Consider the following 16,888-nt stretch of genomic DNA (forward strand, 5'->3'; position numbering starts at 1 on the left):
GTATTTGAATTGTACATCTAGAGCAACTAAAACTCGTTTGCACAATTTTATTTTAAATAAAACAAAGTACCTGTAAAAATAATATATAGAAAAATACACGTGGCATTTGTCAATCGGAATGTGGTAACTGTGTCGGTGCCAGAACTTTTTCTCCGGTTATCTCTGTCTGTTCAGTCAAATCTGGACCCATTCTCAGATATTTGGATCTTCGGGGAAGATGCAAATCTCACATGTTTTCAGTTTTTGGAAGAGATTGTTTGTGTACATTAAATAATGATTGAAATTGTGGGGAAGGGAGAAATATTTAATACTTTCTTATTAATTTATACTAGTAATATATTTTCTGTCCTCAATGTAAATAATTTATCAAATATTAAAAATATCTTAAACAAGTTCTATTATTACTTTGTCAAATTAAATTATTTTGGGACAAAGATGCGACGAGTCATATAAACTGTCTATAATTCGAGGATAGGACATTTAAGTTTTAAGATCATATAGTATGGGTTTGTTTCGCAATTAATATATAGATTAATTTGCTTTCTCTCGCATAAAATTTTTTAATCTCTTAGATTGTTTTACTTTAGTGGATAAAATCAACCTAAGCAGTTGATTTATGTTTTTATAGAATTACTTACCTAAATAATTTTTTGTTATAATTATATTTAATCAATATCTTATCGTATTTGAAATAATGTATATGAACAAATCATTTTTAAATTGTTTTTAATAGTTATATTTAGAGTATTTTTTTTTATAAAATAATTAAATTTTGGATTAAAATTTCATAGAATACTAAGATGTTTTTTCAATTTATGAATAGAGCTAAGTTAATAGATGTGAAGTAGACGAAACCTATTAATTCATAATGATTTCATATTTTTGTTTTTAATGAGTCAAATGTGAAACTAAATAAAAAGTAATGGGTAATGCTATTTTCACGGTTAATCTCACATTAAAACATATTCTTTATTATAATATTTGTGATTGTTCTTAAAATATTTAATTAATTTAAAAACATATACATATTATGAATTATTAATTTTTTAACTTTTTCAACAAAGAAATGAAATATCGGGTTTACATTAATTTTCTAGATCTAAATTTTAATTGAATCTTATTTATTTGTTAAAAAAAAACCCAAACTATCATTACTTTATGAATAAAAAACTCCAATGATTTTGAGATAATGTGCTTTAGAACACGGATTGTGACGCAATACAAGATTTTGATGGAGTCAGCAAACCAGCGCTATCTGTCTAATTTTGTTTTCATCTTAGTTATTAAAAATTTATAAACAAAACAATTTCTTTTTACTTTATAATGAAAAATATTATTAGTAAGCGAAAATTATTAACTTTTTTTTTCATTTCTTACATAAATATATGGGTTAAATATGTTTTTAGTCCCTATATTTTAGGACGATTTTGGTTTTAGTCAATTTTCAAACTATGGTACAATTTAGTTCTTCAACTTTAGAAAATTCCGGTTTTAGTCTTTTTTACCAATTTTTTTAACTTTATTTGTTGTTTCAAGCACGTTTCTTAGTTAACATTGAAGCAAAAATGTGTCAAACAGTATAAACAATCCAAATGTTATAATGAAACGTGTTTGAAACAACAAATAAAGTTAAAAAAATAGGTAAAAAAGACTAAAACCAAAGTTTTCTAAAGTTGGAGGACTAAATTGTACCATAGTTTGAAAATGGACTAAAACCAAAATCGCCTCAAAGTATATTGACTAAAAACATATTTAACCCTAAATTTATTTATCTTTGTTTCTTATTTTTTTGTTTTATTTCCACTTTTTTTTATACTTGTTGTATATTTTATTTATCTCATTTTTACTGTTGTTGAAATGCAATGTTTTCTGTAAAAAAAACTGGATTTGCTCGCTAGCATGTAATAAAAAATAAAAGAACTAAAATGTAAACGAATTTTATTAGTTTTTTCTTTAATTTGTTATTTAGCTTTGTTGATTTATTTTATACTTTTTTATTTGAATTAAAAAATTTAATTTTAATTTTCTTTGAACATATTTTTATGCCCCACACGTATTATTTATCTCATTTCTATGTTGTTGAAATGCATTTTCCTTCTTTCTTGACCATGAGCATTAATAAGTTGAGAATTTGCATGTCCTTTGTCGTAGTATCTCTAATGTACTCTGTCTCCTCAGAAAGCATACCTAGTTTCTCTTGTCTTTATTTTTCTTGGGTCAATTTTCTCGTCTTATTTGTACCATTCTAGCATCGGTGCCATTTATTAAAATGCAATATGGCCCAACAAAGACTTTAAACCAAACAATTATATTATATTTTAATTATAAAATTTATTCCACCATCAAAATAAATTATACAAATTGTACCCAAAAATTATTTTTTATTTACATATCTTGATTTCAAATGCAAAATTATCTTTTATTCACTAATCCTAGACATGCATGACATAAAGTATGAAAAAAATGAAATTAAAGAGAGGAGAATGAAAAATGAATAGCTTTATTAGTTAGTATTTAAAAAAAAAAATACTTAATTGAGCTCAATTTTTTGTAAAAAAATTTAATATGGTAATTTTTATTATATTGACATTAATGTTGTTTAAAATGATCACGTTCAATTTTTGATAACTAACAAATCTAAAATTTGACAAATTACGATGTTAACATCAATTTAATGTAACAGTCATGTTAAGTTTTTTTTTTTTTTCAAAAACAGATATACTCAATTGATTAAAAGATAAATATAATATTAAATGGTTAAAATATAAGAATTAAATAACTAATTAAGTCAAAATGAAATTATTTAAGACAAAAGTTTTGTATAGATGTTCTAAAGTATCTCTAAGTTAGCTTCTAGTTTGAAAATAATAAGGAAAAAGGTTAAGTTTTTTCTTTGAACTGAAATATACAAATAAAGAAAATAAGAGGAGAACGAAAGGAAGTATTGATTGTGCCAAATCTAAAAGATACTTGCACCCCACAATTACTAAGCTCACACCCTCTTTATATTTTCATCTTACAAAGCAATAACCCAAAGTATTTGCTATTTACACCACCACAAAACTGCTGACTTGTTACTCTTCAGCTTAAACTAAACATAATTATCATTCCTTGCAAAATATTTTATTACACTTGAAAAATAATTTATTAGCAACCAAAAATTGTGTAGATAAACATGAAAAATTGAAAATTCCATGAGATGTTTAATATGATTAATGTAATTCAGTCTTTGTAATATGTTAAGAAAAAGATTGAGATGAATGCAAATGGTTTGAAAAGAAGATAGAGAGAAGAGAACAGAATCAGCATGGGTTCGTCTCTGTGGCCTCCGAAGGTGTCGATGGAGCTTCACGTCAAAAACCGAGAGAAGCTTCTAGCATCTCTTCGTCAACACCTTTCCGATTCTTCTCGTCCTCTCCACGGCTTCGTTCTTCTTCAGGTCTCTCTCTGTCTGCATTCATCTTCCTTCCATTTCTCATTTTTCTTAACAATCTATCCAATTTCGTCCGCGCAGGGTGGCGAAGAGCAAACGCGTTACGACACCGATCACTTGGAGCTATTCAGGTATCCTAACCCTAAATCCTCCGCATCTTTTCACTTTTTTGAATGATCGCCATTACAATGGTTGCCTATCGATCCATCATTCGTTTGCTTCGCGCTTCGCAGGCAGGAGAGTTTCTTCGCTTACTTGTTTGGAGTGACAGAGCCTGGATTCTATGGAGCCATTGTTCGTTCTTTTTTTCTCTGTTACAATCTTATTATGTTTTTTTTTTTTATTATTATTATTTTATGTAAATGCTCGGAAAATTTAAAGCTAGTTAGGAATTAACAGGTATGGTAACAATATTGCCTGCTGTGATGGTTATTTTGTAAGTTGTATCTAAGGTGACATCTAATTAGTTAGTTGGCGGTGTAACAGTCTTTACTGCTAAACACTTTTTAATTTTTGCAATGCTTACAAATATAATATGATCACCTTATGTTGTAGAAAATAGTAGTTTTGATTTGTGCATGTTATTGGTTTTTGAAGGACATTGCGACTGGGGACTCTCTCTTGTTTGCTCCCAGGTTACCTTCTGAGTATGCTGTTTGGTTGGGGAAGATTAAGCAACTCTCCTATTTTAAGGTAAACCTTCCAATAATAAATGTTTAATGGATTTGCGTGCCTTGTTATTGTTTAGTGGTTCATATCTATGCGTTCTCCTCTGTAGGAACACTACATGGTTAGCACAACATTCTTTTCAGATGAGATTGCAAGTGTTCTGCAACAACATTACCAGGGTGCGGGAAAACCTTTACTGTTTCTCTTGCATGGACTTAATACAGATAGCAATAATTTCTCTAAACCGGCAGAGTTTCAGGTTCTCAACTCTACCCATTCCTTTTCTTACCCTTTGCTGCGATCATTTATTAATTGTTTTCATCACGACAGTGGGTGAACTGTTGGGTACATATTATTTCTCACCCCTAAACTGTCATCGAATAAGACCTGTCATGTACCAATGCTATTCGGTCTTTTTGTGATGATATGGTAATACTTATACCAGCTAGCATATCTTTCTTGAAAAACTGATTCTTGGTATTGTATATTTTTAACTTTGATTTAGGGCATTGATAAGTTTGATAAGGATTTGACTACTCTGCATCCGATATTGACGGAGTGCCGTGTCATCAAGTCAAATCTTGAAATTGCGCTTATTCAGTTTGCCAATGATATAAGCTCCGAAGCTCATGTTGAGGTAACTAATGTTAAACTGCCAAAGTTATGTTGGTATGTTGAGTACATATTTTAACATTAATGCGAAGTGTAATATGAGGTTTATGGGAGATCTATAGGAGGAAATAGGATTTAGTATTGCAATTGTGACAGTTTAATGCTTAGTTTCTTCCGTGGGAGACTATTTGTTGTAGTTGTGAAAAGAAAGTGATTTTGGGAACTGGGAGGTATCTTTTAACTTTTCTGTGATGTCCTTTCCTTAAGACTAACTGACGAAGTAAAGTAGCTTATGTATAGATAAAAAAGGCAGAAAATGTACTATTTTCCTATACCTGGCTATGTACCCACTTTTCACCAAAACTTTTGGCAATTTTTTTTTTTGTTGAAATAGGAATATCATAGGGCGGGCGTTGCATGGTTACATTATTGATTAGTAGAAGAATCTACAATGTTTATGATGAAGTATGAATGACTTTATACATATGCTTTGTGAGAATGCTTTCGTAATAGTTGCAATATACATTCCAACGAAATAGGTCATGAGAAAAACTAAGGTTGGAATGAAGGAGTATCAGCTTGAAAGCATTTTTCTTCATCATACCTACATGTATGGTGGATGTCGGCATTGTTCCTACACATGTATTTGTGCTACTGGTGAAAATAGGTATACATTTCTGAATTTTGATATTGTAACCATATTTTTTGTCACAATAAATGTGGTTCTCAAATACGTTTGGTTAGCAATCCTTACTCGGTGCTCATTTGTAATTAGAATGGATTTGCAAAAAGAAAAAAATACTACCTCTATCCCTAAATATAAGACTTTTTTTCCTAGTTGTCCCTTTCTTTAAGACTATTTTTTTGACTGTCACTTGTATTAAATATGTTTTGAAAAATACCTGTACCTAATTTACAATTCTTAAATTCATAAATAATAAATATTGGGAAATATCTCTTTCTCTCTCCTCCAGCATTGGCAAAGTTAAAATTGGACAGAGATCACAACTACCATTTTCTTTTTCCAAAATTAGTTAGTTAGGTGAAATTAATTAAATGGAAAAAGGTGATTTGGTTGGTGTAACCATTGGCAATTTAATTTGTGTAACAAAATTAACTAATTTTCTCAAAGGGTGTGGCTTGGATAAAAGAGTTTTATATTTAGGGACAGAGGTAGTTGTTTACTATGTTTTAAGTAGTAGCTACCTTGATCATAAAATAGGTGGGCTGGCTATGATATGTGTATTAATGCAGTGCTGTTCTTCATTACGGCCATGCGGCAGCTCCTAATGACAAGGTATGGCATAAAAGTACCCCATTTAAAGTCATTATCATTGGCCATCATAATGTTGCTGTATTGAATCATCTTTCAACATTGGTTATACTACTTTCCTAAGATCTTTTGTGCATTCTGCCCTGAATGGAGCATAATTCCTGCGTTTTCTGTATACTATTTATTATTTCCATTATTTGTTTGGTTGAAACGTGAAATTAAGCAGCACCATGCGTACTTATCTGGGTTTTCTCTTTCACTAGCTAGTCTGAAAAGTACTTGGTCAGAAATATGTAAAAATGGGAATACAGAAAACAAAAAATGCAATTGATGAGAAACTCTTTGAAAACAGGAAAAATTAAACTCTCTGGTATGTGGGTGACTTTGGATCTGGCTAATTGACATATTAAATATTGAAAACTTAATTCCTTAAGAAACAAGATGAGCTGAAGTTATTATAGTATGAGTTGGATTATCAATGATTGTTTATTTTTAGAGATGTTCAAGTCTTTAAATTTTTCTTAAAGCATGACTCTTCTGCAGACATTGCAAGATGGGGACATGGCACTGTTTGACATGGGAGCTGAGTACAATTTCTATGGGTCTGACATAACCTGTTCTTTCCCTGTGAGTCTTTCCGTTAATAATACATTAGTCAGTGTTTGATCTAATTTTTTGGCTTTTCTTCTCAAAATGGTGAAGTGCAATTTTGAATAAGCTCTACAAAATGAAAATAGACTTTTTTATTGAAGGAAAAGTAAAAATACAGAGCTGCCATGAAAAGCTAGCTGGAGTAGTTTCTACTTTTGCGGATAGAAGCCAAAAAAGCTGGGTCAAATTTTATTTTAGCATCTATTAAATATAATTAGTTTTCACTCAACTTTAAATTTGTGGTGCAGATAAATGGGAAGTTTACAAGCGATCAATCTCTTATATATACTGTAAGTGCTCCCTCAGAAAACCGTTTTTGTCAAAGGGAAAGTATTTGATGTTTGTTTACTTAATATCTAAAAAACTGAGCCAGTACAAGCATTTGCAGAGCAAATCCCAAACAAAAACATGTATTACTTTTCTGTGAGGGCTTGCCTAACTTCAGACATTCATGTGCATGCTTGTATGGCCCAGCTATAGCATTTCTTTCAAACACATGTATTACTTTTCTGTAAGGGCTTGCCTAATTTTAGATATTCATGTGAATGTTGGTATGGCCAGCCAATGTAAATTTCAACTTCCGTGTACCTCTGTATTGATTTTTATAGCATTTATTTGTTGGTGCTCTTCATGTTCTGCAGGCTGTGCTAGATGCTCATAATGCTGTTATATCTTCAATGAAACCTGGAGTAAACTGGGTTGATATGCACATGTATGATCAACTACACTAATCACTTTTTTAGCAACTAAATGTCTGCCTTGCTTGGTTTCTATTTTCAAGTGCCAATGGCTGGGTTGTTGTTAGTGTTTCTCTTGCAAGGAAGGTTTTTTGACTATTTAACTAAATATGTGAATTGGGACATTAGTATATTACAGAATTGTAACGTAGGTAATCTGTGCACATGCAGTCCCGAGCTTTTATTTTGACGTCTGCAGCTTGATTGAGAAATTACTGTCGTTTTCTTGAATGGGGAACCTAAGAGAAAAATCTAGCTGATAGCCATCACTAGATTTCTTTATGAAACAAACAAGTGTGCGTTTTGTGACACTGCTTTGTTGTTGAAAACAATGGCTTTATACAGAGATAATAAGAAATCTAAATAAGTTGACCAAATATCCACGAGCCGTCTGTTTTTGTAAGAAAATAGAAAATTCAAAATACTAATATACACCACTATCATGCTACTTTTCCTTGTTTATGTTCATACCCTTTCTAAAATTGCAGATTGGCTGAAAAAGTTATTCTCGAGTCACTGAAGAGGGGAAACATTCTTTTGGGGTAATGTTTTTGAGTTATTTTATATCTGATGGCTAAATTTCATCTTGATACAATCTCTAGGATCTTTTATGAAGCTTCATATTTGTGAATTTGGTGTAGTGATGTTGAGGACATGATGGCTGCACGCTTGGGTGCAGTTTTTATGCCACATGGTCTCGGGCATTTCCTTGGTATTGATACACATGATCCTGGAGGCTACTTACAGGTATTTTGTAAATTTCATCTGCAGTTACATTTTAAACTTATCCTTTCCCATTCCTTAATTAATGTCCTGTGTAGTTAATCTTGTATCAACAACTTTTTCATACCAATTTGCAGGGTCTGGAAAGAAGAAAGGAACCTGGATTAAAATCTTTGCGGACAATCAGAGATCTCCAAGAAGGAATGGTCAGTACACTTACTGCTTCTTTCAGTAATAAGAAATTTTTTTAGTTGCAAGTAGCAACTGATTAGAAGCATGATAGTTGTTGATGTTTTGCTTTGGGTTATACTAGATTCAAATTGGCATAATGAGGGCCCCGAAAACTTACTCATTTATGTTTGAGAGTTAATTTTTTCTGGTAATAAGCCATCTAGTTGTCTTTACATGCTAAAGTAAATAATGTTTTATGAGCTTCGTTTGAATACGATTCTCCATAAGGAATTATAGGAAATAAATATAAGAAATGAAATTGACTTCTCCATAAGCTAAAATTAGGTTATTCACATAAAACTAAAAAAAAAAAATTGACAAGTAATATGAGAGAGCTTCTATGTGTTAGTTTATACATAAACTAACTTTAACTTATGAAGTAGTTGAATTCTTTTTTTTCTCGTTTCAACTACAAATCCTTTTGGAGAAGCTTGTTCAAACATATATATCTTAAGTTAGGAACTAAATTGGGGTTTCTTTTTAAGTTGTAAATTAAAGCGATTGGTACTTACAATCTCATGGACTAAAGTTGTTTGCCAAAGTTTTCTTTGGAATGGTGGTTTGTGTCTTGTAGATTTACTCGTTAAAATTAAGGTCCGAGTTAAAAAAGGGAAGGATTGAATAGAACTTTTAAATTTTTTTTAACAGATTTTCACAATAGAAATTTAAGTTCCAACTTCAAGAAATTCTAATTTCACACAATTAATAATAATTTCATATATAATATGTTGGAGATGTGGGAAAAAGAAAAATACTAGAATTTGTATGGGTTTATTCTCACGAGAGAGTTACATCCAGTTGCTTAATTATCTTGATTAAGCCAATCCACTATATTCAAGTTTTACAACCATCACTAGATGGAAAAAAATAAATACAACACAAAGTGAATCTTATAAGATCTTGTACAGCAGTTGTGAAATCCTAAACATGCCTTGAAAACCCTAGTTAAGATCTGAACCACTACTGAAAAAAAGATTAAGGAACAAATCACTTGGACGGCAAGTGGACTCTTGTTCTGGGAGGGACTGAGCGCTCCCAAACTGCTCAGATTTGCTTTCCTTTCATTTTAATGCTTGTAAACATGGTTATAGGCTGCTGTCAGTTGGTCCAAGTCTTTTATTTTTATACACTTAATACTATACGGATTTTCCTCATTTCTTATCCCTGATCCCCTGACACCTATCATTTATACACTTGTAGGTTATCACTGTGGAGCCCGGATGCTACTTTATTGACGCCTTGCTACTTCCTGCCATGAATAGTCCAATAACTACCAAGTTCTTGAACCAGGAAGCGATTAATAGATATAAAGATTTTGGTGGAGTTCGAATTGAGAGTGATGTGGTATTCCTCAGTTTACTACTGAACCTATACATAACCTAGTTTTTAGCTTATCATTTCTATACTATCATTTTATCGTTTCTCAATCAAGTAACAACATACATATTCAATCCTATATTTTATGAGGGGGCTGCTAAAGTTTCACCTACACTTTTTGGAGTGTGTTAGCCATATACAACAATGAATATGATAAAATACTTTTAAAGGTGCAACTTGTCTAGTGTGCTCCTTTTAAAAAAAATTAGATTAAATTCCATACTAAATTATAAATTTCACGTGATTTTCTTGTTGTATAATAAAAGATCACGGGAAATTCGTGATTGAATATGATCTAGTGGACTTGAAAATAACAGGACAAAGATAAAGGTTGTGGTAAAATGTTCTCATAATGCTAAGAGTTGTCTTATTTTTTCTCTGTAACAAGGGGGATATACACACACTCTCTTGATTAAAGATACTTGTAAAGTGATGTGAAATTTGTGTTTTAATTGACTGTTCATATGATAAAAGCAACTTTCTCATTTAGAGTCATTAATTTTAAACTGTTGATTGTATATCAAACACTATGAACATTAGACAAGCTTTTCCATAAGTTGTTTTTGTAGAAAATAAACATTAAAACTAGTTTCATCATAAAGTAAAATTAGTTAATACATAAATTCATTTGAGATTATATAGAGGCTAATTTCATAATTTTTATTTTTATTTGGTAAATTTTCTTCCAAACAAGTCTTGTTTCATTCTAAAAATGAATTGTCATTCTTGTAGATGAGCGTATTTGATAATTACTTTGTTTATTTCTTTATGATGTGCCCAGCTTGTCACTGCCGCTGGTTGCTACAATATGACAAAGTGTCCCAGGGAAATAGGCGAGATTGAGGGGGTGATGGCCGGGGCACCATGGCCAGCGAAGAACATCTCTACTCATGCTAGAAATGGATTAGAAATCTAAGCTTGATTTCAATCTTCTTAAGGTGAACAGGTCCGCGTCTTTAGTTTATTTCTTTCTTTCTTTTTGTTAATGAATAACGGAGTGCAAGTTGCTGTTTACCTGTCTCGTGTCTAAAATGATCTTCTTTGCACTCCTTCCCTTTCCCAAATAAAAGATCCTCGATATAAGCATTTCAATATCAAACTCAGTAGTAGTTACGTTTCTTTTGACAAATGTTGAGTTGAGATGTTATAGAAGAGCAGGTTCTGAGAGTGAAATTAGAAGTCCTTAAATCGTGAGATTTCTCCCAATCAGTGTTAATCATCCATTGCCTTTAGTGTTTTAAAAGAAGAGTACTTGTTAGTGCCTGACAAGGTGTTAATAGCCCCAAAAAATTGGGAAATACATGTACTTACATTAAATTTGAAGAATAATTAAGTCGATCAATTGACAATTTACAACGACAATATAACTACGATAGAGCAATCTCAAGCATTGCTTCTTCCACTGATTGTAGTAAGTTGTTGAAAAATTCAAGATCTTTAATACTCCTGCTAATTAATTCATTTCTGAAACAACACAGCACTTGGATGCTGAACTGTTTATCAGTTATTATAATAATACAATCGAGATCTTTTGATTCATTATTTAAAGCAACTAAGATTATATAGATTTTTGGGCATATTCATCTCGAACCCTGTAAGAGATATTGTATTAGGTATCACATGTGACTCGTTAGTAAAAGGATTGATCACACCTAATTAGTAAGACCACAATCTCGAGCATTGCTTGTTCACACTGATGGTAATAAGTCGTTAAAAAATGAAATCCTTAAAAGTCAAGTGGATTCGTATCTCAAACAATATAATGCTTTTATGCCAAAGGATTTTGACTATCAGTGAATAACATAATACAATTGAGATCTTTTGGTTCAAACGCATTTTTTTATCTGATATGAAAACTAGTGGACTCAGCTCTTTATTTAAAATAATTAAAATTACAGATTCTAATTGGAGTGGATTGTTCTCTAAGTGTTGTAAAGATTTTGAACAAGGCATCACATTGAACTATTTAGTAAAAGGATAGATCACATTGAACTATTTAGTCTCAAGATGTCATAAGAGGCGATTTATAGTGATGCCAANGAAGGACAACCCTTTGTGTTTATCTTCAAAATTCTGGAAGATCCTTTATATATATTGGAAAAGATTCATGTATTTCTGAAAACCTTCAAGCACGCAATTCTTTGTAATTAATTGTTTAAGAAAATCGTTTTCTCTAACTANACAAGACCAGTGAATTTAAACATCACTGTCTTCCGGTCCTTTCTGGAATCCGAAAATGTCAAAAACAGCACCGTTCCACTTTTCATAATTAAACCATTACCTTAATACCAACTAAGAATTTTAGTATGAATGGAGACTAAATTCAATGCTTGCGCACGCTGAAATAAACCTGGCATCATTAGCTGAGAGAAGCTTACTATGGCGGGCCCCAACCCGACCAATTCTTTCCTTTAAAGCATCATATGGCAATAATTATATAATTAAATAATGTATTATGCAATTTTCCACTCTAAGTTTAAAAAATGATAAATGGGAAACATGCGTCTTAACAAATGATAAATAAATTAATAGTCCATCTGGAATTTACAGATACAGCTCAACGATTCCTTTATTGAAGACAAACCTACAAATGAATCACCATGCGACTTCTCTTACCTATTTTCAGGTTTTATATGTATTTCACGGACGTATTCTTTCCATGCCCTTCACTTCTATCTACACAACTTTTTTCCATCCCTCCCCTCTCTTAACAATGAAAAAATTTCAAGATAAACTTCTTCCAATTACAAAAGTCAAAGGTTTTTTTATCATCATCATCATCATCATTATGTTCAAACCTTCAGTGAAACACGAGTCTTTATGGGCTTCAGCTTCAGTCCCATGCTTTCCGGTGAAAGGAGCTCAGGAGAGATGCACGATGGGCTCAGTGGGCTTCTTGGGCTGTCACTGAAATGGGTTGGTCTATAAAGCCCATACCCCATGAAAAAGTACTCCATTGGTATCAGCATTGCATGTGGCTGTTCTTCTGTAACCATCGATCCACAAGCCTGCACCTGCAAAATGAAAAACCCTTTTCGATTCACATGTTCAATCACTCAAACCACACTTAAAAAATTAGATTTTGCACATACCTCAACCAAGGCACTGTATCTCCTATCAAGTTTTGAAGTCATGTATAGAGCCTCTGAATGGAAAGGAGAACTGTCTCCAACAAAAATAAGTGTTCGGCATTTTAATCTTTTCAATCCATCTGAAATATCAGGCCTCCTGCAATATCACAAAACAAAATGGCACCACGTAAGTTTTCCATTTTACATACTATATATGTAAAATTGGGATGCAGATAGTAGCAGATTTTACTGATTAATTGCTTGAAGAAACCGCAAAACGTTTGTTCTCTTTCTCTCATCCAGCAGCTGGAAAAGAACAATGTAAAGGAACAGGGAAACAGTGAGAAAAGGAATAACAATGACATTCCACCTAAAATTAGCTTTTAGCAGTTAGCACTGACTTTTCTGCAGGCTTGAACTATCTCTGATTCTGCAACTGCAACGTTACCGCGAACTTCCTATTAAAATTGCATAAGAAAACTCAAAACATTTGAAATAAAAGATGGAATGCAGCAAACCTAAGGGATTTGCATAGTTCAACCACAATACCTTGCTGAAGTATCGCTGAAGTAAACACTCTTTCAGCAAGCCACACATACCATAGAAATATAACAAGTTTGACATCACCTGAAATTTGACATTTGATAACAAATTAGCATGCTATCATATCAGAGGATTCATAAAAGGAAAAAATCTGCAAGAATTTTGAAAGAAACCTTGTTATAAAACCATTCAGTCCAAGACGGTGCTTTGCATAAGGGAGAAACTAGTATTAAACCAAGAACACGCTCTCTATATTTTATCTGTAAAAGGTGCCAAAAGAAAAGTGAATCAATAAAAAGAACTGTCTTAATAAGTTGATCAGTGCATGACTGAAAAGCACCAACTATATGTACAGCACAGTTTTTCCTTTCAAAGTTAATGAGGGTACATACAGCAAAAAGAGTAAGGATATAAGCACCAGCTGTCACTCCCATACACATCACTGCACCAAGCCTAGACAAGAAAATAGTTCATGCTATTAGTAAATATAGAAAAAGAAGAGAAGCATAGCAAAAGACCAACTTGCATAGAGTTTCAAAGGAAAGAGCTCTCAAAAACGAAAGCTAAACTGTAATTATATATTAATTACCCAAAATAGTTGAGGATCTCGATTATTTGATCTGCTAAGTCTTCAGCAGAAGGAACAGGATCCTCGCAACAAATTGCAGCTGCTCCCAACTGCAAGAACTCTTGTGGAAGTTCCAGAGGAAAATCTATGTGAATAACAATATTCAGTTCTAAATGCAATAAAGAACTCATTCAAATTTATCAACTTACAAACCTCATGTCCGGGAGGACTGATATGATATATGCAGAAGTTGTGAAGCAGTAAAGAAGCTGCCTCTGGACAGAAAAATAATCCTTGGAAACATGACATATCTGCCCCAATACACAGAAGTCAAATATTGAATAATATTTCCAGATACGCATGAACAATGGAATCATTTATGTAACCTAAAAAGGAACTCAGACAAATTCAGAAACAGGTGGTAAAAAGAATAGGCGATCCTGAAACAAGTGGAAGTATGTAAAAGAAAATAAAGTGGCAGTGCTCACAGTTTAGGGCCAAATCCGGATAGGTGATCAGAGCTGGTTTGTCAGGATCCCCATATACTATGACAGACACAGAACCACAGCCAGTTCGAATATGATGCTCCTGAAAGGGCAATCCAAAAATGAACGGTAGAATGAGAAAAGGGTACCAAAATCGAAGTTGGAACTTTTAGAATGAAAAGAACCTTCCCCAAGAGCAAGGGATATTCTTTATTTAGTATACACTCCATTTGAGTAATGTTAAAATTCAATCGTGAACCTTTTTCAAGCTATTCGGCTGCTAACATGGTTCCCCATGTGCCCTTGCTGCTTTTTTGGGCAACCCAAACCATCAAGCAATAACAGCACATTAATATCACTATCTAACCGAAAAGTGGAATAAGTAATTCCAGATTCCAATCATATTATGCTCAAGAAAATAATAGTAATAATAAGGGAGACAGAGCAAAAGTGGAGAGTATCTTTGGCTTTTAAAAGGAAAAGAATGACTGGAACTTGTTCAATAGCTAGTATATGTATTCCTAAAAACCAGAAAAAACTAAAACCAAAAGGGAAAATAAATAAAACTTCCTACATCACCCAAATCATACCAAACACCATAAGGATAACTTTCCTCCCCAAATGAATATCGAGGAGAACAACGAGGCGATCAAATATTCAGAAGAACCAGTAACTTCATAAACGGAGGACACGGAAGAGTAAAAGAATACGTGGCAATCGACATTAAGGAATGCACAGCAGATCCGCTATTTATTTCCCTCATCAAACCTTCAGAAGATATGATAAACATAAAACTCGAAGAAAAAGCACAAAGAAAGTAAACAAGGGTAAACAAAAGGAACACAACCTCAAGAATTTTGAATGGTTAAAACAAATGATGAAAAAAAGGGCTTCTGGTTCATTTTCTGTAAAATTTTCCAACAAAGATCCTAAGAGAAACGACAAGACCAAGAAAAATAGACACCAAAAAAGAAAAAAAAAATTGCCATTGGCATATAATTTGGACAAGCATCTCCATTCAATATCAGCAGAATCCAAGAACGAAAAATGCTGCATAATGAATGCCGTGTTCTGAATGGCAGCAAAAACCAAAAAAAGACGACAAAAGTTATAACGCCCGAGTGAGAAAAACTGGAACTGGATCCACCCTTAGGAAAGAAAGCAAAAAAGATTAAAACTTTGAAAACGTAAATAAGAGAAGAGATTAAACGGGTGGGACCTTTCCACCGAGGTAGATCTTCTCCATGTCGAATGAAACGGAATCAATGGATTCTGGCATGGCTGTGGTGAACATGGAAGCCTCTCCCTAATGACGAAAAGCCTCCACCCACCAATTCCCCTTTGTAGGTGTTTCTCTCTCTTGCTCCTTTTATATTTTTTTTTTTGTATTATGGTTATGTTAATCCTTTTAGTTTTGAGGTTGAAGAAAGAAATAGAATACAAGGTTCTCTCTCGTGCCTTTAATGGCTTATATACGAAGCAGTTGGATTGTTCTTTTGTTTTGTCTTGTCTTTTTCTCTCTCTCTTCCAAACGTTTTTAACCTGCGGTTTACAACCACCGACGCTGTCTTTTATCTTCTTACTGCACCTGCACACTCCACGACGTCGTTTTCTCCTCCCAAACCGACGTCGTTCTGCTCATGCAATTTCTTACAGCTTAACTGATTAAGAAAGATAAATTGGTAGGTGAGTGAGTGCGTTTATGTTACCTATGGATGAAATCATATTTAAATATTTTACTATTCAGATGTGAAGGCTAGGAGTTGACTACATTCAATATTTGTGAATTTTAAGGATTAATTAATTTACTTTCATTTAAAATGAAATTGGTTAATAATTTTAAATTTCGTTGAACATTTTTAAAAAATTAAATTCAAGATACAATTTCATTTAACAAACATGATTTCTTTTATGTCTTTTTTTCTCTAATTTTGATTTATTCAATTTGTATTCCAATAATTTGAAATTACTCCTCCCTTATTTCTATTTTTTTCTTATTTATTTATTTATTAAAAAAATTAAGATGGATGATTTAAAGAAATATTATTTTCTTTTTTAAATTTTATCTTGTGATTTTATCTTTGAATTCACAATTCATTGATTTTTTACCATAAAAGACTATTTTTTAATTTAATTTTCAAAAACAACTCTTATTTAAAAACAATAAATAATTTTATTCACTCTCTAACTTTGTAAGCAACTAAAATTATTATTTTTTTCTCTAAATTGGTCTCCACTCTTAGACTTTATCACAACAAATGCATCATACTATAACTTTTCCATCTTAATCAAATCCTTTATTTTGAATTCCGAAGTAAAAAATAATAAATTTAAGAGACGCATTGACTATGCTTTTTTTATAAGAAAAAAAAACAAAATTATCTAAAAGCATATTTAGAAATTACAACATTCGGTATTAAATAGATCAAATAAACAATTTAACATAGTATTAACCTATCTAAGTCAGCCTATAACTAACGCAAATCTATAAAACCATTTTCCATGAATTTTGCAT

At 32.1% G+C, this 16,888-nt stretch overlaps 2 protein-coding genes across 2 annotated transcripts; one reads left to right on the top strand and one right to left on the bottom strand.

The window, feature by feature from the left end:
• Positions 1-3,220: 3,220 nt before the first annotated feature.
• Positions 3,221-11,068, top strand: LOC106769445 (xaa-Pro dipeptidase). Its single transcript, XM_014655066.2, has 16 exons — positions 3,221-3,439; positions 3,515-3,564; positions 3,667-3,727; positions 4,031-4,126; positions 4,212-4,361; positions 4,608-4,739; positions 5,254-5,381; positions 5,969-6,011; positions 6,531-6,614; positions 6,887-6,928; positions 7,280-7,350; positions 7,864-7,917; positions 8,017-8,122; positions 8,236-8,304; positions 9,530-9,673; positions 10,488-11,068. Exons 1-16 carry the CDS (start codon positions 3,308-3,310, stop codon positions 10,620-10,622), a joined length of 1,497 nt encoding a protein of 498 aa, XP_014510552.1. The 5' UTR covers positions 3,221-3,307; the 3' UTR covers positions 10,623-11,068.
• A 1,142-nt stretch (positions 11,069-12,210) lies between these two features.
• Positions 12,211-15,810, bottom strand: LOC106766794 (pollen-specific protein SF21). The gene is made up of 11 exons (XM_014651555.2): positions 15,593-15,810; positions 14,377-14,476; positions 14,102-14,199; positions 13,910-13,998; positions 13,713-13,773; positions 13,494-13,580; positions 13,327-13,404; positions 13,179-13,235; positions 13,028-13,083; positions 12,799-12,934; positions 12,211-12,720 (listed from the first exon to the last, which is right to left on the bottom strand). Exons 1-11 carry the CDS (start codon positions 15,665-15,667, stop codon positions 12,499-12,501), a joined length of 1,059 nt encoding a protein of 352 aa, XP_014507041.1. The 5' UTR covers positions 15,668-15,810; the 3' UTR covers positions 12,211-12,498.
• Positions 15,811-16,888: the final 1,078 nt, after the last annotated feature.

The sequence above is a fragment of the Vigna radiata genome, chromosome 7, assembly GCF_000741045.1.
Source record: "Vigna radiata var. radiata cultivar VC1973A chromosome 7, Vradiata_ver6, whole genome shotgun sequence".
Taxonomy (NCBI): Eukaryota; Viridiplantae; Streptophyta; class Magnoliopsida; order Fabales; family Fabaceae; genus Vigna; species Vigna radiata.

What these genes read in the sequence shown, in the direction of transcription:
- LOC106769445 (XM_014655066.2), top strand. Translation starts at nt 3,308, where the DNA reads ATGGGTTCGTCTCTGTGGCCTCCGAAGGTGTCGATGGAGCTTCACGTC. An exon ending in CTAAACCGGCAGAGTTTCAG is followed by an intron (nt 4,362 to 4,607) that starts GTTCTCAACTCT and finishes ACTTTGATTTAG; the next exon opens with GGCATTGATAAGTTTGATAA. An exon ending in ATCCTGGAGGCTACTTACAG is followed by an intron (nt 8,123 to 8,235) that starts GTATTTTGTAAA and finishes ACCAATTTGCAG; the next exon opens with GGTCTGGAAAGAAGAAAGGA.
- LOC106766794 (XM_014651555.2), bottom strand. Translation starts at nt 15,667, where the DNA reads ATGTTCACCACAGCCATGCCAGAATCCATTGATTCCGTTTCATTCGAC. An exon ending in TTCAGCGATACTTCAGCAAG is followed by an intron (nt 13,236 to 13,326) that starts GTATTGTGGTTG and finishes CAATTTTAATAG; the next exon opens with GAAGTTCGCGGTAACGTTGC. An exon ending in GATACAGTGCCTTGGTTGAG is followed by an intron (nt 12,721 to 12,798) that starts GTATGTGCAAAA and finishes TTCATTTTGCAG; the next exon opens with GTGCAGGCTTGTGGATCGAT.